The 21,209-nt window shown below is 40.4% G+C and overlaps 1 protein-coding gene across 5 annotated transcripts in view; it reads right to left on the reverse strand.

Annotated features, from left to right (window-relative positions):
* LOC122556422 (protocadherin-10-like) overlaps positions 1–21,209 on the reverse strand; it is a 176,962-nt gene that overhangs the window by 61,756 nt on the left and 93,997 nt on the right. The window contains exon 2 of one of the 5 annotated variants that reach the window (XM_043703054.1): positions 10,854–12,252. The exons of the other annotated variants lie outside the window; for them this stretch is intronic. Coding sequence (XP_043558989.1) covers positions 12,055–12,252 — 198 coding nt within the window. The 3' untranslated portion in view covers positions 10,854–12,054. Of the gene's footprint in view, positions 1–10,853; positions 12,253–21,209 lie in introns of those variants that run through there. 5 annotated transcript variants of the gene reach the window in all.

Below are 21,209 nucleotides of genomic sequence, written 5' to 3' on the forward strand. Positions count from 1 at the left end.
AGAGGTTTATATAATCATGAGGCACATGGTTAGGATAAATGGACAAAGTATTTTCCCAGGGGTGGGGAGTCCAGAACTTGAAGGTATAGGTTTAGGGTGAGAGGGGAAAGATATAAAAGAGACCTAAGGGGCAACATTTTCACACAAAAGGTAGTACATGTATGGAATGAGCTGTCAGAGGAAGTAGTGGAGGCTAGTACAATTGAAACATTTAAAAGGCATCTGGATAGGTATATCAATAGGAAGTGTTTGGGGGGATAAGGGCGGTGTGCTAGCAGGTGGGACTAGATTTGGTTGGGATATCTTGTCGGCATGGACAAGTTGAACTGAAGGGTCTGTTTCCATGCTATACATCTCTATGACTCTCTCTCAGACAAGCATGTATTGGATCCTTTCATACACAGACATTGCTGCATTCTTTATTCTTCTTAGACATATCCATTGGCTTGGAAGTTTGCTTTAACTTCTTATTTGTTTTACAGCTACAGTAGTTACCATACTCCCAAAGGACCACACGACTGTTCTCTCATTAGAATGGTGATGAGTTTAAGCTGAGGGTCCCAGGCTTCAGGCGGGCTGGGAGGTTGAGACAGCAGAACTTTCATAGTGACCTTAGCTGGTGTGGAATTAGAAGAAGAGCTGTTTTTGCCATTTTGTATCACAAACCATCAGTTCAACCAACTCAAGATAAGAAGAAAAAGACATATTGACTGTTCTAGTGACGGGTTGCTAGGTTAACTGGAAAAAGGAAAACTTGCAGACCAAATTTTATTTAGGGGTCTCATTTATCCGGTAATACCAGCATCTGGTAAGACACTCCTGCAGAACATTCCATATTAACCGGCTGATTTTGAAATAACCCTGGAACAGCTTGACATGTTCTGAAACGCGTGTCGTCAGTTCTATTTGCAGCAATTTTCTCAGAGCACAAACGCTTTGCAGTATTTGGTACATCTGTTCCTTACTTGACATCATATTGGCTGAATGCAATAGACTGAATATAGGTAGCCTCTGTGAGGCTGAGGGCCTCAGGACGAGGCAAAGATGCTTTACACTGAATGGAATCTTTTATGGAGGTTCTAAACCCTGTTCACAGTTTAATTTTCCACACAGTTTTTGATATTTTAGGGCACGTCAATACAAAAATGTTGGGGGTGGCGACTTTTTGAAAATTATTATGGTAGACAAAACCCCAGGACCTGATGGTCACTATTCCAGAAGTCTGAGGGAGACCAGTCAGAAAATTGCTGGGGCTTGTCCGAAATCGTTGGATCACAGGAGAGATCCCAGAGGACTAGATAATAACCGACATTATTCTTTTCTTTAAGAAAGACAATAGGGATAATCTGGGAAATTACAAGGTTCATGCCTCATGACAGTGGTAGGGAAATTATTGAAGATTCTTAGCGATAGGTTTTAATCACTTTTTAAAATGAATATGAACTTATTAGCAATAAGCAGCATATTTTTGTGCGGAGAATGTCATGTCTCACAAACGTTACTGAGATCATTTAAGAAATGACAACGATGATTGATGCGGGCATGGCGGTAGATGTTGGATATATGGACTTGATCAAGACATTTGACAAATCCCTGATGGCAGGCTGACACAAAAGGAGAGGGTAGTGACCTGGTAAGGTAGCTACAGAATTAGCTTAATCGTAGAAGACAAAGTCTAGTGTAGGAAGAATGTTTTTCAGTCCGTCGATCTATGACCAGTGAGTATTCCGCAAGGATTAGTGATCCATGTCATTTTTATAACAATAAATTATGTGTAGAAAAATGTAAGTGGCCTGATTGGTACACTTGTGCATGCTACAATAATTGGGGCAGCTGTGGATAGTGAGGTTGATTGCCAAAGGATACAGTAGTATAAATATACGCTGGAGACTTGGTCACAGAAATGGCAAATGGAGTTTAATTCAGACAAATGTAACGTGATATATTTTGAGGGAACTAATACAGGAAAGAAATGTACAGTAAATGGTAGAACCCTAAGTAGTATTAACATGCAGTCGGCCTAGATGAACGGGTCCACAGTTCCTTGAAAGGCCAACACAAGTGGATAAGACAGCCAAGAAGGCAGATCACATGTTTACCTTCATCGATTGGGGCATAGAGTATAAAAGTTGATAAATCATGTTGCAACTATATAGAACTTTAAACTTGTGCGTGTCTCTGGTCACCACACTACTAGAAGTGTATGGATATGTCGGAGAGTGTAAAGAAACGGATTATTAGGTTATTTTGCTTGGGGTTAATGGTTTTAATTATGCAGAGACATTTGACAGATTTGGTTTGTTTTCACTTGAATGTCGAAAGATGAGGGGTGACCTGATAGAAGTTTACAAAATTATGAGAGGCATAGATGTAATGGATAGTCAGGGTCTTTTCCGCAGGGTAGAAACGTCAATTACTAGGGGACATAATTTTAATGTGAGAGGAGATAGGTTTGAAGGAAATGTGAGAGGCAGGTTTTCTTTATGCAGACAGTGGTTGGTGCGATGCATGCCCTACCTGGGGGAGTATTAGAAGCAGATGCACAAGTAATGTTTAAGAGGCATTCAGACAGACAGGCAGGAAATAGAGGGAGAAGGGCTGTGCACAGTCAGATGGGATTAGTTTAGAATGGCATTATAGTTCGCACTGATATGGTGGACCAAAGGGCCTGGTCATGTGCTGACCGTACTATGTTTTGTTGTATACTTATTTCACAATGAAAATCCTGCATATAATTTGCCAGCTTCTCCATAATTTATCTCTCTTATTAGTTATTTTTCCCACTTCCTCTAAGTCCCTTGAAAATTGATCCACTTCAAGGGAAAGTGCTTAATCCACAGACACGGCAGAAATAGGTCCTTTCGGAAGTATCATGTGAAAAGCTGCTGAATCCATGTGGCTATTATCCCAGTGGATCATAATATGGTAAGACAGCCCCCGCAGTGGCACCTGGCCTGAAAAACTATACTTCGTATTTTTTTAGTTTTGCTTAATATGGAGTAAAGTCAGGGAGCACATTAACAAAAATCAATTAAAGTACTCTGAATAAAGTAACACAACAGTTTATTCCACAGCACGAAAAAAATGATGAAGTACAATATATTGACAAAAGCAATTGGCAAGATTTCATCAGAAATTTTAAAAATACGAGGAATTACACGTTGTATCTCAACAAGAACTCTGTGAGGACTCAAATCTCAGCGAAATATGAACCCTATTGGCTGCTAAATCTTCTTGCTTTACTGGCCTAGATTTAATAGATTATCTTTTGGGTAATTACATCACATTTGATCGATGCAATTTTCTTCAGTTGATGCCCCTCCCTAAGACTTTTAAAACAAACTGCTAACTGAGCTGACTTTGAACTTAACAGCGTTGTTGAATGTCTTCCTCTCTGACATCTACACAGTGCTCTACACCTCTAGATATCTTCTCACTGAGTTGTAATCAACTGAGGTATACTTCACAGGCATGATGCCACTGCATCAGGAGATTCAAGTCAGAAAACACATTAACAATATTTTATCCAGGTGGCCTGCTGGCCATTGAGCTGGAAACGCACCACGTATTCTAAGAACTGTTTGCAAATCAATGATAAAAAATGACTTGCTGACTTAAAAAAACTCATATATTAGACCAGAAATAAACTAAACTCAAATTTCTTCCACCACCAAATTTAATTTGTCAAATCACAATACCACTGATAATAATAATATGTTAAGAACAATGCCATAGCAATGCAAATATATAACAACCATTGTTGTGGTTCTGTTCGCCGAGCTGGAAGTTTTTGTTGCAAACGTTTCGTCCCCTGGCTAGGCGACATCATCAGTGCTTGGGAACCTCCTGAGAAGCGCTTCTTTGATGTTTCCTCCGGTGTTTATAGTGGTCTGTCCCTGCCGCTTCCGGTTGTCAGTTTCAGCTGTCCGCTGTAGTGGTTGGTATATTGGGTCCAAGTCGATGTGTTTGTTGATGGAGTTTGTGGATGAATGCCATGGCAGAGCACGGTATGGCATTCATCCACAAACTCCATCAACAAACACATCGACCTGGACCCAATATACCAACCACTACAGCGGACAGCTGAAACTGACAACCGGAAACGGCAGGGACAGACCACTATAAACACCGGAGGAAACATCAAAGAAGCGCTTCGCAGGAGGCTCCCAAGCACTTATGATGTCGCCTAGCCAGGGGACGAAACGTTTGCAACAAAAACTTCCAGCTCGGCGAACAGAACCACAACAACGAGCACCCGAGCTACAAATCTTCGCACAAACATATAACAACCATTTCATATGATTCAATTTTGAGTATTACCCTCTTGTGTAAGGCTGTATGGAAACGATCTCTAAATCTAAATACAGCACAACATATCTACCATGTTCTGGTACTTATCTATACTGTTAATAATATTCTAAAATTTGGACTCAAACAAGTTTGTCAAACATGATTTCTCTGTAATAAATCCACGATAATTCTACTTAATCTGACCACTATTATCCAGTGGACGGTGGTTTGCTCGTTGAACTGTAAAGTTCATTTTCAGACATTTCATCACCATACAAGGTAACGTCTTCACTTAGCTTCTGGATGGAGCACTGCTGGTGATTCCTGCTTTCCAACACAGGAAATTACATCACCAGCCCAAAGAAGCACAAACATATAAATAGAAAGCAAGAATTATTAGCAGTGCTCAATCCGGAGGCTCACTGAAGATGTTATCTAGTAAAGTGACGAAACGTCTGAAAATGAACCTTCAAGGTCAGCGAGCAAACCTACATCCAGATCTTCAACTTGAGCTACAAATCTTCTCAACACTCACAAAGTATTCTCCAAATATCACATAATTTCACGTTTACTATTTATAATTAATTCTAGTAAATGATATCGGCTGCATTTACATTGCTTGAGACGAGTTGTGTTTTACGTTTTAAACAAGTATATTAAATACTACTAAGTTGTCAGCTTGAAACATCCAAATCCAAATGTATTTTTACCAGTGTGGATTTATGAAAACATCCTGCAGAATTTCCACATAGTGTGGATATGGATACATGAACATGTCCCAAATAATCCCACACGTTCCAATACTTCTGTTCTGCATTGTAACTGTAATATCAAACAATGATTTAAACTCCATTCCACATCTGTTGACTAAGGTGGAGATGCCGCTGTTGGATAGGGCTGGATAAAGTTAAAAATCACACAACACCACCGTATAGTGCAACAGATTTATTTAGAAGTACTAGCTTTCAGAGCGCTGATCCTTCATCTGATAGCTGTGGATCAGGATCATAAGACACTGAATTTATGGCAAATGATCACAGTGTCATGCATGCAACTGATACAACATATTTAACAAACCTAGATTGCTGATAAGTCTTTCCTTTTTTAGAATGGATTGCAGGTTTCAGTTCATTAATATGTAAATCCCAGAACATCTTTCAAGTCACATTCTCGAGTCAACTTAAGGTTTTATAAAAAAAAGTGACATATCAGCTCAGAAAATGCATTAAAGGTATAAGGTCAGAGTCTGTCTATATTCCTATCTTGAATCAGACTGCTTCTATTTCCATAGTAAGAATTCATAAAATGTTGCATGGATTGACTGCCTGCATTGACTTCCTTCAGATTATGTGTGTTTTTTTTTAAACAAAATAGAATGTATCTGCAATTACAATTCTGCAAATGCAAATTCAATTGAATCAGACTGCTTCTATTTCCATAGTAAGAATTCATAAAATGTTGCATGGATTGACTGCCTGCATTGACTTCCTTCAGATTATGTGTGTTTTTTAAAACAAAATAGAGTGTATCTGCAATTATAATTCTGCAAATGCAAATTCAACCAATAGACTTATATGTGTGTGTGTGCATGTGAGGGAGACAGAACGTGTGTGTATGTGCGTGTATGGAGAGGGGGTAGTGTGAGTGAGTGTACGTGAGTGTGCGTGTGGGAGTGTAAGTGCATGTGAGAGTGTGTGCTTGCATATGTGCACCTCTTGGGGGGGGGGGGGATGCATGCATGTGCGTCTGAGACAGTGCGAGTGTATGAGAGAGGGTCTGTGTAAGTGTGTTAGTATGTAAAAGTGTGTATGTGTGAAAGTGTACAGTGTAGTAGGGTCACCTATAGTGTGACATAAACACAAGATCCCAGTTGAGGCCATGCTGATGGGTATAGAACTTGGCTATCAGCCTCTGCTTGGCCACTCTGTGTTGTTGATTATCCCGAAGTCCGCCTTGGATGATGGTCACCCGAAGATCAAAGGTCAAATGCCCCTGCCTACTCAAGTGTTCCCCGATGGGAGAGAACATTCCTGTCTGGCAATTGTTCCACGGGGTCCATTCATCTATTGTCAGAGTGTCTGCTTTGTCTCACCAATGTACCATGCTTCAGGGCATCCATGCCTACCGCGTATGAGATAGACAATATTGGCCGAGTAATATGAGTACCTGCAACGTACAAGGTGGGAACTGTCCCCACGTGTAAGGGTAGCATTTTCAAAGTTTGTGAGAAGATTTGTAGCTCGGGTGCTCATTGTTGTGGTTCAGGGAATTCCTAGAGGCATGGCACTCATCCACAGATTCTAACAACAAACACCGACCTGGACCCAATATACCGGCCACTGCAGCGGACAGCTGGAACTGACAACCGGAAGCGGGTTTGTCCTATGTAGTGTTTTGTGCAGTCCTTGCATGGGATTTTGTACACTACGTTGGTTTTGCTATTATAGGGCAAGCCAAACAGGGAACAGCCAGGGAATTCCTAGAGGCATGGCACTCATCCACAGATTCTATCAAGAAACACCGACCTGGACCCAATATACCGGCCACTGCAGCGGACAGCTGGAACTAACAACCGGAAGCGGCAGAGACAAACCACTATAAATGCCGGAGGAAACAACACAGAAGCGCTTCACAGGAGGCTCTCTAGCACTGAGGATGCCACCTAGACAGGGGACGAAAGGTCTGCAACACAAATTCCCAGCTCGGCGAACAGAAACACAACATGGTAGCATCCATGTCGACACTCTGAAATGTCTTGCAGTTAATGCCATGACAGGGTTATGTGGTGTTGTGGTCGATGTTGTCCTGAAGGCTGGGCAGTTTGCTGTGAGCAATGGTTTGTTTAAGGTCTGGTGGTCGCTTAAGGACGAGATGTGGAGGTGTATGGAAGGACTTGGCGAGGTGCTCGTCCTCACTGATAATGTGTTGCAGGCTGCAAAGAATACGTCATATTTTCGCCGCTCCCGTGAAGTACTGGATAATGAAGTGTACCCTATCTGTCTCCTGAGGAAGTTTTTTTTAATGGTTTCTCACTCTGGCACATCAGAACTGGCGATTGATGAGTTGTGCATTGTGCCCTGCATTTATGATGGCGTCCTTCAGCACCTTCAGGTATCTGTCGTGTTCCCAAGAATGATACAGATACTAAAGAGTAGTCCATCATAAGTCTGATGGTGGAATGGAATTTCTTGATATCATTGTGTAGTTGTTTCAGTGGCTCTTCACTATGAATCCAGAGGGGAAAAAATGTCATCAATACATCTGGTGTGTAGTGCTAGTTGTGGGTCCTGTGCAGAGAAGAAGTCTTGTTCAAGCTTGTGCATGAAAACGTTGGCATATGTAGGGTGCAAATTTGGTTTCCACGGCTGTTTCATGTGTCTGGATGAAGAACTGGTCATCAAAGATGAAAACCTTTTGTTGAGGATGATTGAGGATGACCACGTGCGCGCGCACACACATGTAGGTTTAGGGGGCGTATTTGCATTTGCAGAATTGTAATGGCAGATACATTCTATTTTGTTCTTAAAAAGCACACAATCTGCAGGCAGTCAATGCAGGGAGTCAATCCGTGCAATATTTTATAAATTCCTAGTTTGGGATTAGAAGCAGTCTGACTCAAGATTGGAATACAGACAGGCTCTAACCTCACATCTTTCAGGCATTTTCTGAGCTGAGTTGTCACTTTTTAAAAATAAAACCTTAAGTTATCTCGAGAGTGTGACTTGAAAGAAGTTCTGGGATTTATATATTAATGAACTGAAACCTGCAACCCATTCTAAAAGATGAAAGACTTATCAGCAATCAAGGTTTGTTAAATATATCGTATCAGTTGCACAACACTGTGATATTTTGCTATAAATTCAGTGTTTTATGATCTTGGTCTACAGCTACCTGTTGGAGGAGTAGCGCTCCGAAAGCTGTTGGACCATAATCTGTGTTGTATGCTTCTAACTATGGCATTTCATACCACTATATTTTTCTTACCGATTTTCAAATGTAAACCTCATTCATACATTTTCTATCTACATAAACTCATATTTCTTTTTATTTTCAACCCCTCATTCTTCTGTCCAATCTTTATAATATCCTCATCTCTGCTGCCTGTATACTGTCTCGCACCAACAGCATATCATAGAGTCACAGAGTCAGTGTTATGCAACATGGAAACATACCCTGAGGTCTAACTCGTCCACGCCGACCAAACATCACAATCTGACGCCTTCCATTTGCTAGCATTTGGTCCATGTCCCTCTAACCCTTCCTATTCATGTACCCATACAGTTGCTTTCAAACTGCTGTAATTGTACCAGCCGCACAGACGTCTTCTGGAAGCTCGTTCCATCCACACACCACCCTCTGTGTGAAAATGATACCCCTCAGGTCATTTTAAAATCTTTCCCCTCTCACCTTCAACCTATTCTCTCTAGTTTTGGACTTATGCACCCTATCCATGCTCCTCATGATTTTATAAATCTTTCTGAAGTCTCCCTTCAATCTCCAATATTCCAGGGAAAAAGTCTGTGCCTACTCAGTCTCTCCCTATAAGCCAAACCCTCCAGTCCCAGCAATATCCATGTAAATCCTTTTTCTGCACCCTTTCAACTTTAACAACATCTTCCCTATAGAAAATCAACCTGAATATTATGCAGAATTCTAAAAGTGGCCTCACCAATTCCGTGTATAGTCACAACATGGTATTCCAACAACCATAGTTAATGCCCTAACCAATGAGGGCATGCCTGTCAAACGTTTTCACCACCCTGTCTACTGGCGACTCCACATTCAAGGAACAATGCACCTGCATTCCGAGGTGTCTTTGTTCAGAAACACTCCGTAGGGCCCTACCATATAGTACGTCAATGACTGTATTTTGTTGTTTGTGGTATAGAATGATGATAGGATTGATTATGATGTGGAGGCGCTGATGTTGGACTGGGGTGAACAAAATGAAAAATGACACATCAGGTTTCAGTCCAACATGTTTAATTGAAGGAACAAGCTGTCAGAGTGCTCCTCCTTCGCTAGGTAGCGAATGGGTCAGGATAATGACTTAACGGCCATCTAGGTTTGTCCAATACATTGCATCAGCTGCATGTCACTTCGATTTTTTGCTGAAAAGTTGTGTGCCCTATAGAACCTGCCTCATTAGCTCGCTGACAAAGGAGCAGCACTCCGAAAATTTGTACATTCAAATAAACATGTTGGATTATTACCTGGTGTCATGTTATTTTTAGAATTGATAATGGTGCTCCCTTTTCCAATTGTTAAACTGGGAAAAAGCAAAATTTCAACAAAAGTTATAATGATTGATGAAAGCTTCCTTACTCTGATACCAGTGTATTCCACAATTGCAAGATAGATCACTCATGTTTTAGATTTGAACGATTCCTGGTAATGTTTTACCCTTCTAATAATTACTGTGAAATGTATTTGAGATCAATGACACCTTTAAGAAACAAACTGACCATACCACTTTGTACTTAGACAGCACTTTTTCTTCTAAGGTTTTCAATCCTAAAATTGAATGTGACCCAAGTAATTTGCTTACACAATCTATTTTATGTAAAAAAAAGAATTAGTTTATTTGTGAACGTGAATTTACTAATCTGATCTTTTCTTGTCTCCCAACATCTGTGATGCAGCATTTTGTCTCAATGTTGGCTGGAATTAATATATGCTAACATAATAGTTTTGTCAATAGGCTTGTAACCCGATGGTAAATTTTAATGCTCTGGTGACATGTACTCAGAACCCATCACAGCAGCTCATGGATTTCAAAATCAACTAAATTAGTTAATTTCATTTATCAATCTTATTTCACAAATGGTGGTCATGAAGCTGTCATAAATTATGTTGCAACATGGAGGCAGACAGCCAAGTCAAATCAGAATCCTTATCCCTATTTTCACAATATGGTGAAATTAGACATTCATTGCCCTCCACCCCCACCCCCCTCAAAAATTATCCTAATCGTTCCTACCTGGATCATTTACATAACCAGTGCCAGACTTTGTTCATAACGAATACATATTTAAACATGTATTAATGATACAGCTGCTTCAGCGGAGCATAGTTAAATGCCAAATGAGTCTAAGTTATGTGTATAATTTAGACCCAATCTTTTTTTTTATTCCAACACTCCTTCTCCTCCCACTCCTGCTACACATACCAAGACAGGAAAACAGTCACAATTAAGGAATAAATCCTAAAACAAAAGTGAAAGAAATGGCCAGTTCACTCAAGCAGACTTCATGATATGTAATATCGCAGGCACATTAAATTGTATCTTCCTTGATTTCTGAAGATACCGACATTCAGTTATTTTTTTTTCAGTTGTGGAGTATGCATAAGCGTCTATATGGCCCAGTCACTGAGTTAAACTGATGAGCTCAAGTTTAATTCGGTTATGAGCAACAGTAAGTCAATGGTATCAGGAGTATTAGCATACAACAAGTCGATATACGTTACTGTAAGTAATAATTGAATCAATGCAGTAGGTAAATGCGGGGCCAAGCTTTTCCTGATCATGGATGGTCAAGGGTTGGTCTGTTGCATGCAACTGCTGCACTCTGTGCATCTTCGGAGGTGGGTGTCGTGGGTGAACAGATATTCATGAAGTATTATCAGCTACTTGAGCTCTAGTTTAGAGTATCTGAACTTGGCATACATTTGGAGTCATTGCCACGTTCAGGGAGGATGACAGTTTTCTAGATGTCATTTTCCACATGGTGGTAATGCCAAAGGTTTTGGGCTTTAAGATAGTTTATGGCCATCAGAAGTTGACTGCAAAGGTAAGAACGTCAAATATTAGAAATGCATTTTGTTTTTATTTCAAGTGCCTTCGGAGGACAGAAGAACATTGATATAACAGTCATCATAAGTTCCATATATGTTACTTCCATGATACGAAGGTAAAAGAGTACAGAAAGAGCGTGCAGTATACTTTATTCCTATTTTTCATGAGATGTGGGCATCATTGGCAAGGATAGCATTTTTTGTTCATCCCTGATTGCCATTTTACTGAGTGACACAGTGGACCATGAAAGAGGACAATTAACAGTCAACAGCCTTTTTATGGATTTCGTGTCACGTTTCACTTTACCTGTTAAGGATGTGAGCTACACGTTGTGCACACATCTACGCCAACAGTAAAACTGTCGAGATAAATGGCCAGATTTTCTACAATCTAGAAGCCTAAAGTATAAGACTTCGAAGGTCGTGATAGCTCCGTTACTCCCATTGCCACGTCCTAAAAAACTTGGTCTCAGGTCGTTCGATAGGACTGAGACATTGTGTGGGTGTGGGAAATGGCGCCAATGTCTTGGGACTATGCAACCATTTTTGGAAAAGGTGGAATCATTTCAAAAGTTGCCACTGGCATCTTAACAGTGTTATGATAAATGCCCATTCTAAGGTGTGACAGCAAAGCATTTAAAGGAAATTAACAGGGGTATGGGGTGGGCGGTGGCGGTGTGAAACCTACATGCAAACGTGGAAAAAATCAATTAAAACCTGATTAAAAAGCGATAACATTGAACAGTATTTTCAAGAGAAGTAATACTATGGTATACAGAAGGCTTAAGTAGTACGAAATATTAAGAACCAATGTGCAAGCACATTTATGCAAACACGCACCATACAATGAAGAATGTTCGTAGATGTAAATGCCAATAGTCATGCCGGTAAGTGGAGCAGTGACAGTATCAAAAACTTAGCTTAAACATAGTGATGATTGGCTGATTACTTTTCAAAGTCGCAAAGTGTTTAGAAAACATTGGAAAAGGAGAAAACGTCAGCGACATCTCTGATTGTGATTACTTTGGTTTTGGAAAGAAATGATTTCTTTGAAGAGGCAAAAGCAAAATTGATTTGGTCCGAGTTTGAAAACAAAACCGGGATGATCATCCTGCTGTCAGTATGATATGTGCCTCCACGCATGGACAGACAGAAAGAAGAACAAGTCTACAGGGAAAGAAAATCAGAGGTTACAAAACATCTGGGAGTAGAGATTAGCTGAAAGCCTTGCTGTAATCTTTCGTTTTTCCTAAACACGATGAAGTACGCAGAGAATTGAATAATGACAATGGTCAAAAGTGCATTTTTCTAAATTCCTTGAACAAACAGTTAAACATCTGTGAGGGGTAATATTATAGAGACAACAATAAGGAAAAACAGAAAGCAACATTTGGAGAAGTTTGAGCTAATTGAGTAAAACAGGCATAGATCTGTCAAATTCTGATAATGCTTCATTAACCAAACATATTTATAAAAATGAAGTCGGGAATTCTTGAAAGGGTTAAAATTGGAATCGAAAGCATCGTTCCAGTAATGAGAGGTTGAAACAAAAGAATAGAATGAAGATACTAGGATAATTTTCCTTGGAAGAAACGAGGCAGAAACATTTCACACAATTGCAATATTTTAACTGGTCTTTACAAGCACAAAAAAAAAGCAAATCATGTTGTTGCTACAGAACAAGGAGTTTACTTCTGGGCACGAAATACAGCGATGTGAAGGATAACATTTTTTACGTGAGTGAATGGCGGTGACCAGAACGTGTGAAAGAGCAGCGAATGCTGAAATGTTGAATTATTTTGAAGGCAAGTTGAATTGACATCTTATTTGTTTATTGAATTGAGTTAGCATTTATTGCCCGCCCTGAATTAAGAGGCAATCAAATTGTGGGCGTCAGGAGTCACATGTAGGCCAGGACAGTTGAGAACAGCAGACCTACTTGAAGTACATTAATAAATTAGATGGATTTTAGTGGTTAGCGATTAGACTAGCTTTTAGTTGAATTTAAATTTTTATTACTACAACAATGGGATGCGAACCTATTGCAGAACTGTAGTCTGAAGTAGCAATATCACCAGGCTACACCACCAGCTACCATGACACGAAGGAAATTAGCTTTCTGGGTGATGAAAGGATCAAGAAAGAATGGCATTGACGGGAGTGTTTTTATAATGAACAAGCATGCACACGTTGGTCGAATGACTATGTTGTTACGTGATTGTGCTGTTATCTAGTCTTTTCGCTTAGGGAAAGACATATTGTGTCAGTCAACAAGTTTCAGAAAGCTAAGCCTTGTGACAAATTTAAGTATTGATTGGAGGGATGATATTGAAAGCAATGTATTGGTTATTTAAATGAGAAATTCATGGAAGTAACAACTTAAGTGCTTCGATCAGCATTGCTAACTAGTAAGTTCTTCCTTTCTGGTATGTAGGAAATAAAGCAGAGATGGAGCAAAAATTGAAGTCTATGCACAAAATCCTGAACACCAGTGAAGGAGGGAAGACAGGTACCCTACTAGAATGTTGCGACTAACTGTCCTTCCATCACCTCATCTTGGAAAGACATGAACCAACAGGTTCAATAACAGCTTCTTCCCTGCCATTATTATACTTCTGAAGGAACTCCTCAAATTTAAAATCTAATGTCGATCTTGCTTTTTGCATACCTTCCTTGCAGTAGTAAGTTTATATTCTTCACTTTGTTCAAACACTCTGCGATCTTTGTGTCTTTGTTTCTGTTTCGGACGAAGTCAGTTCCCCACAAAACATTTCAAGAAAGTAACCCAGACCATAACTTTGCTAGTTGTTTTCAGCAGGCGTAACGCAGATATCCCACGGGTGACTCAGCACGTCAAACCACATAGGTTTAAACAAAACAGAATGTATTTACACGATTACCGAATGAAACACAAAAGAGAACAGAATACCGAATAACGTAACCTACCCAAAAACCCAGCAGATCATCCCAACTTAATGATGCTGTTCCAAATAGTTGCAACAATCCCCATAAACACCCCTTGGCTCAAAGGTAAAAATCAAATACCGGCTCTTTTCAGACAAAAATCAGAGAGAGAGAGGGGAGAATCGGTCTGACCTGCTTCTTTGGGTCCAGCAGGTTTTACAACACTGCTGCTAAAAATTAAACCAAACCAGCGAAAGTCTGAGCTGGGAGAAATGGCCACTTCCCTTTCATTGTACAAGTGTTTTTTTTTAATATAAACTGAAAGGCCTTTTGCCTGAGACAGAATCTGATAGCTATAATCAAATTGGCAAGAAAACCCTTCAATTTAGACTTTTCGGAACCTGTGTCTTTAAAGACTCTGAAAATAAAAGTCAAGGACACCATAACTTTCTTAAAGGAGCAGCATCGTCACATCTGTTATGATCTGCTGAACTGCACCCAAAACAAAACTTTTCACCACCCTGACTACTTGTGACAATATATATTCCGAGCTTCCATTAGCAGAATTTACATGCAAGTGTGGGTTTGAAGTGATTTGCATTTCGTTTTGAGTTTTCGTCCTATCCATGTCAATGTTGTTGGATGTGTTTTTGCGTGGAGATGGGAGGAGCCGGAGGATGGTTCGGTGAAATGTATGCCTGCGCATGTCCGGGTTAGTCCCACTCACTCATGCACTCAGCCATCCACCCACTGCCTCCCAGTCATATTCGCACCCATGCATAGCCACTAACTCAATCATCGAGCCAAGTCACTAACTCAACTCGCTGCTGGTATTTAGTCACCCAGAGTCAATTAATCACCCAAGCTCCGTTACTCATATCCACCCTAATCACTCATTTTTTCTCACCCAGTCCCAATTACTCAACTTTAGGGCCAATCTCGCAACAACTCGCTCACAAATGCAGTTGACTCACTGAATCAGCCACCTCTCTCCTCGTCAATCACTCGTCACTATCCCAGGGGCTTTTCACCAACCCAGTTATGCATTCACCGTCCCTGTACTGCAGATTCTCCTCCATGGCTGTATGCCTGGGCTGAGTAAAACTAGTTCGCCAGTCATCAACGATTTCCATCTTGCATTACCTCAAATAGTTGCAGTAAAAGCATCTGATGAGAGGAGCTGCTTTTTTTCAGCAACTTTCCAGTATCTTAAATAACCCTGCTTGGAGGAGCAGATCGCACCCTTGAGCTGCGCAGAGCACTTACTGGACAAACCGTTCCTTTTCCTGACTTCCTAAGCCTTGCTATGGCCGCCTGACAGTCGTGGCTCAATCAAATTTTGTAGCCACTACAAACTGTCCATGTTAAGAACAGCAGGCTTCTTCTTCGGGCGCAACCTGATGATATTGATAATCAACTTTGTTTTCCAAAAACTTGATTCAGCACCTTAATATTCATCCAAAAAGGCAACCAGAAACGATTGCGGTTGGTGTAAATCAGAAATGGAAACGAAAATTGCTGGAAAAGCTCAGCAGGTCTGGCAGCATCTGTGCAGAGAAATCAGAGTTAACCTTTCGTGTGGAGTGACCCTTCCTCAGACCTTTTTGAGGACTGGTCACTCGACCCGAAACATTATCTCTGATTCATTTCCTCCGATGTTACCGGACCCGCTGAGCTTTTCCAGCAATTTCTGTTTTTGCCCTTAGTGTTCACGTTTCCCTAACGTAGATTATTTACGAAGTAGCTTTAAATGAAAAAGACTACATCGCCGACACATGGTTCTAAATGTACATTTTCTCGATCACAAGACCAGATCTCCCGACTGCGAGTCCAGGATACATCGCCGTTACCAATCAGTGCAGAAGGGAAGTACTCTCACCTTGTGAAATTCGCTGTTTTCCTTGCATATCGGTTGTAACGTATTTCCATATTCCTTCGGGATCCAGGTGGTAGAACAGACATCACAGACATCATAGTTGTTGTCATGTCATCTAACCTAAGAAATCGAAAATCATCCAAGCTTGAAGCTTGAGGCACCGCACAGGGAAGTGGACGCCCCATTGCCCTACTTCCATGTTCCAAAGTGGAATTTGATGCAATTTGAACGTTATCACTAGCTTTTTGTATTCCGCACAGCGAATCCCTTCTGGAAATGCGTAATGTTGCCACCAGCAACGGAAGATCTTAGCTCCATTTCTACCTCTATGCACCTTAATATCGAGGATCACAGTCGCCAGAAACAATAGGAATGAAATCGTACCAAAACAGATAATCAAATAAAATTTTAAATCGTATATCCATAGCTGAGAGTTTCTCAACGCGCCGGTATCAGATGCGTTTTCCGCAGTATCATCTTGCACGGATACACTGATGGTGACTTTACCTGAAAGCGAAGGGGTTCCATTGTCTCTCACACGAATGACTATCATTTGTCTCGATGGATCTTTATCCTTAAAACGGCGAATAGTCCAGGGTTCTCCTGTCTCTGGAGCTACAGTTGGTTGCCATCTATCGGTTGGTTGAATTGGTAAAAAAGGTGAGCATTCAATCCAGAATCTGCGTCAGTGGCTGTCACATTTGCAACGAACCTGGGTCAGCAGATCTGGGTGTTGTCTCATGCACTGTTCTCCCTTTGATTGGTAATGGAGACATGATCACGCTGGGTTATCATCTACGTTTGCGCTGCACTTAAGCTGAGGGAATCCGGCATGTTTTGCTTGAAACTCAGAAACGAAATGTTTTAAGCTGCTCAAAATCAAAAGACTGTCGAATTATTGACACGAATGTGTATACGGGCAACTCGTGTATCAAACCATCCAAAATATTAATAGTTATTGATATTTGAGTATTTTGATTGAATCCGTGTCAAAGGCTGAAACATAACCAATTGAAGTACCGATAACAATTATGGATAAAGCGTGGCGCATTGTCATTTATGTCAGAGATTTCAACACAGATGGTTGTTTTGGCCAAGAGAGGGATGGGGGGGGGGGGGGGGGGGTAGCATCTGCAAACGTTATGATAATGTTGTACTCTGGCATTTTTTCACGGTCTATTTCACCATGAGTGACGAGCGTGGAGTAATTATTAAAGGAGTTGTTAAGTTTAAGAGGAATATTCAGCAATAAACAGTCGTTTGTGAGTCTGTCGCTCTTTGAACAGCTACTACAGTGTTCAAAGCAGTATTTTCTGGAACAGGGCTTGACATAAAAGTTGATATTATTTCTAGAATATTATCATTAAAATCAGTGACCTTTACTAAAACTTTACAATGCACTCGCCGTGAAAGTGGACCTCGGTCCACAGCTTGTTCTACAATCTGATAATTATGCGTTTCTTCAAAGTCTACCGTGTCGATTGCTCTGATTTCTCCGATCGCTGAGTTTAAGCTAAATATCTCCCACACTCGATCAGGAGTGCGATCGCTGAAAGAATAAACTACCTCACCATTAATGCCTTCGTCCATATCCACCGCAGTGACCTTCAAAATTAAAGTATTTTTGTGCACGTTTTCGATAGTGGTTGTATGATGGAAGTCTTGTTCGCAAACAGGTGCATTGTCATTCTCATCCATCACTGTAACATTAAACTGGGTGGTGCCGAATTTTGATTTAGATTATTTTCACAATGTTAGGTATTATGGTTTTTGTTTGCTATATCCCACTATCTGCTGTCATGCTGCAGTCAAAATGCATCTCTTATAGTGAACCTATATGTTTACCTTTCAAGCCTATTGTCAGTTTCCACAAATATGCTGCTGGCATTAGTTTATATTTTTCGCCCTCATTAAATGAGCTCAAATTCCTTATTGCATTTTCCTGTGATCCAATAGTACACTTTCTGTAATTGCCTTCAGTTAGAAACTATTAGCAACGTCAAAAAAGTTCTCATTACCTGCACCACAAATCTTTCAGTATATACTGTATCTAACTCAACCATTCCCTCAGCTCACGAAACAAGCTCATTGTGATCTTCCTAGTATTTTCTAACAATTCATGGAATTTCCAAGTTCCAGCATAGTCGTGAACCCTGTCTGTTTACCTCTTTTTTTACACTTTGTAAGTCTGGACTGATAGGTTATGTCAGTCCAAGAAAAGATTATGCTTTCTCATTATCTGCATTCTCACCCATTGCCCCAAAACTGCAAAATGTGTAAAGTCAATGAAATTAACATTCCAGACAAAGGAATTAAGTAGTATAATTTAGGATGATGGCAGACAATAAAGCTCTCTTCACTAAGGCCAATTATAATGTAGCGTTGTAACTGATGTGTTTTGTAGCTTGGAAAGAGTTAATAGAGTCAAATATGTCAGCGACCAGAGCACATATCAAATTTGATCTTGTTTTCCGTGTGGTAGCAAACAACTCTCCCAGTATCAGAGAGAGAATAGAAGCCAAATATTGACACATGCCCTAAGCTGAATCAGAAAGTAAGGGTTGTAGTACACCTGTACTGCTTGTTAAGTAGTACTTAAACGTAAGTAAAGTTCCTTAAAGAGAGAGCTCAGAAGGGCCAGGAGGAGACATGAGAAGTTGTTGGCGGGTAGGATCAGGGTAAACACTAAGGCTTTCTATAGGTATTTAAGGAATAAAAGAATAATGAGAGTAAGATTAGGACCAATCAAAGATAGTAGTGGGAAGTTGTGTGTGGAGTCAGAGGAGATAGGGGAAGCACGAAATGAATATTTTTCAACTGTATTCACTCTAGAAAACGACAATATTGTCGAGGGGATTACTGAGATACAGGCTACTAGACTAGGTGTGTTTGAGATTCACAAGGAGGAGGTATTAGAAATCCTGCAGAGTGTGAAAATAGATACGTCCCCGGGCCAGATGGGATTTATCCTCGGATACTCTGGGAAGCCTGGGAGGAGATTGCCGTGTCTTTGGCATTAATCTTTAAATCGTCATTGTCCACAGGAATAGTGCCAGAAGACTGGAGGATAGCAAATGTGGTTCCTTTGTTCCAGAAGGGGAGTAGAGACAATCCTGGTAATTTTAGACCAGTGAGCCTTACTTCAGTTGTTGGTAAAGTATTGGAAAATGTTATAAGAGATAGGATTTATAATCATCTAGAAAAGAATAATTTGATTAGGGATAGTCAGCGCGGTTTTGTGAAGGGTAGGTCGTGCCTCACAAACCTTATTGAGTTCTTTGAGAAGGTGACCAAACAGGTAGATGAGAGTAAACCGGTTGATGTGGTGTATATGGATTTCAGCAAGGCATTCAATAAGGTTCCCCATAGTAGGCTATTTTATAAAATGCGGAGGAATGGGATTGTGGGAGATATAGCAGTTTGGATCAGTAATTGGCTTGCTGAAAGAAGACAGAGGGTGGTGGTTGATGGGAAATGTTCATCCTGGAGTCCAGTTACCAGTGTTGTACCGCAAGGGTCAGTGTTGGGTCCACTGCTGTTCGTCATTTTTATAAACGACCTGGATGAGGGCTTAGAAGGGTGGGTTAGTAAATTTGCAGATGACACTAAGGTTGGTGGAGTTGTGGATAGTGATGAAGGATGTTGTAGATTGCAGAGAGACATAGATAGGCTGCAGAGCTGGGCTGAGAGGTGGCAAATGGAGTTTAATATGGACAAGTGTGAGGTGGACAAGTGCGACTTTGGTCGCAGTAACTGGAATGCAAAGTACTGGGCTAATGGTAAGATTCTTGGTCGTGTAGATGAGCAGAGAGCTCTCGGTGTTCAGGTACACAGATCCTTGAAAGTTGCCACCCAGGTTGGCAGGATTGTTAAGAAGGCACACAGTGTTTCAGTTTTTATTAATAGAGGGATCGAGTTCCGGAACCATGAAGGTATGCTACAGCTGTACAAAACTCTAGTATGGTCGCACTTGGGGTATTGTTTACAGTTCTGGTCACCGCATTATAAGAAGGATGTGGGAGCTTTGGAAAGGGTGCAGAGGAGATTCATTAGGATGTTGCCTGGTATGGAGGGAAGGTCTTACGAGGAAAGGCTGAGGGACTTGAGGCTGTTTTCGTTACAGAGAAGAAGGTTGAGAGGTGACTTAATAGAGACATATAAGATAATCAGAGGGTTCAATAGGGTGGACATGGAGAGTCTTTTTCCAAGAATGGTGATGGCGACCACGAGGGGGCATAGCTTTAAATTGAGGGGTGATAGATATAGGACAGATGTCAGAGGTAGTTTCTTTACTCAGAGAGTAGTAAGGGTATGGAATGCTTTGCCTGCAACGGTAGTAGATTCGCCAACTTTAAGTTTATTTAAGTCGTCATTGGACAAGCATATGGACGTACATGGAATAGTGTAGGTTAGATGGGTTTCAGATTGGTATGACAGGTCGGCACAACATCGAGGGCCGAAAGGCCTGTACTGTGCTGTAATGTTCTATGTTCTATGTTCCTTGAGTTGCTGGACTAGACTGTCTGCTGTCGCCTTATTCATTAATGTCTCAAATGAATAAAGTGATCTGGAATTTGAAGCAAAATTGTAACCAAAAAGTTACATTGCGCAAGTTGAAAGGCATGACAAATTTACAAAAGCAACATAATGATTGGCTAGTTATAAATAAGAAATAATTGTATACCAAGTAATGTTCACTAAATTCCCAAACGAACTTAAAATATACAGATGAGCGAACCACTTGCAATGTGATCATGGGCTCCTGATCTCTGCAATCTCAAAGGGTGTTCCTTTACGTTGGAAGATTCCAATGATTACACTCAAACACTTTGGATAGGTGAGACAAGATTTATTCGACCTATTCCTGGAACACAGGGCTTATTTTATAAAGTAAGTGGTGAATAGCTTAGGCTAATGGAAGTCATTCGTCAAAGATAAATTTATGCTACTTGAAAGGCTTGTAACTTGTGATATGCTTGCTAAAATTGAAATAATGTTGAATGAATATGCGATCTAAACAAAGTTCCCTTGCACTAGTACATCATAAAATGTGGCAGAGGAAACACGTTACATATAGGGAGTAGTCACTTTGAGTGTGTATGTCATTTTCTGGAAATGTTGCACCATTCACTTGAAATAGAGGCTTCAAAATGTTTCCACAAAGCTAGTGTTGGCAGAGAGATTATGCATGCTGATGCAAGTTGAATTATGAGAGGAGGAAACGAACACAAATATTTATAAACTGTATTACTATAAATAAAAGATAAAATTTAAGAGGAATACAAAATGTACTGATTTTAGAAGGTACAGGTTTCAAAAATGTGAAGTTGTGAAATGTGCAGAG

Source organism: Chiloscyllium plagiosum, chromosome 14 (genome assembly GCF_004010195.1).
Source record: "Chiloscyllium plagiosum isolate BGI_BamShark_2017 chromosome 14, ASM401019v2, whole genome shotgun sequence".
In the NCBI taxonomy this organism is placed as follows: domain Eukaryota; kingdom Metazoa; phylum Chordata; class Chondrichthyes; order Orectolobiformes; family Hemiscylliidae; genus Chiloscyllium; species Chiloscyllium plagiosum.